Source organism: Bison bison, unplaced genomic scaffold, assembly GCF_000754665.1.
Source record: "Bison bison bison isolate TAMUID 2011002044 unplaced genomic scaffold, Bison_UMD1.0 scf7180017864191, whole genome shotgun sequence".
NCBI classification, from domain to species: domain Eukaryota; kingdom Metazoa; phylum Chordata; class Mammalia; order Artiodactyla; family Bovidae; genus Bison; species Bison bison.
This window is the reverse complement of record NW_011494763.1, coordinates 257,900-258,298: the sequence shown is the minus strand read 5'-3', so window position 1 is coordinate 258,298 and position 399 is coordinate 257,900. Positions and strand designations below refer to the sequence as shown.

The 399-nt window shown below is 64.9% G+C and overlaps 1 protein-coding gene across 1 annotated transcript in view; it reads left to right on the top strand.

Annotated features, from left to right (window-relative positions):
- The window catches only part of SSPO (SCO-spondin), a 53,626-nt gene that overhangs the window by 41,384 nt on the left and 11,843 nt on the right, over nucleotides 1-399 (top strand). Inside the window, 1 exon segment of the mRNA XM_010843882.1 lies at nucleotides 12-130. Within this exon segment, the coding sequence (XP_010842184.1) occupies nucleotides 12-130 (119 nt within the window).

Genomic DNA, 399 nt, shown 5'->3' with positions numbered 1-399 from the left:
TGCGACCGGAGCTGCGGAGGGGGCCGGTCCCTGAGGAGCCGCAGCTGCTCGAGCCCCCCGCCCAAGAACGGCGGCGCCCCCTGTGTTGGGGAGAGGCATCACGCACGGCTCTGCAATCCCACACCCTGTGGTACGGCAGTGGTGACAGCCCTCCTGCTTGCTCCCTGCGAAGCTCTATCCACCCCCTCCTCTAATTTCACCCCCCACATCACTGTGCAATGTGGATGGGGGGCAGGCTGCTACCTCATCGGCCAGTGAAGGAAACCAAGCCCCACAAGGGCAGATGGTGGTGGGGCCTGGGCTTTGGGCAAGGACTACCAGTGGCTAGGGCTGAGCTGCCCAATCCGCCCCCACTGCCCACCCCCACCTGGGACTAGAGCTCATCTTTTCAGCTGTGAC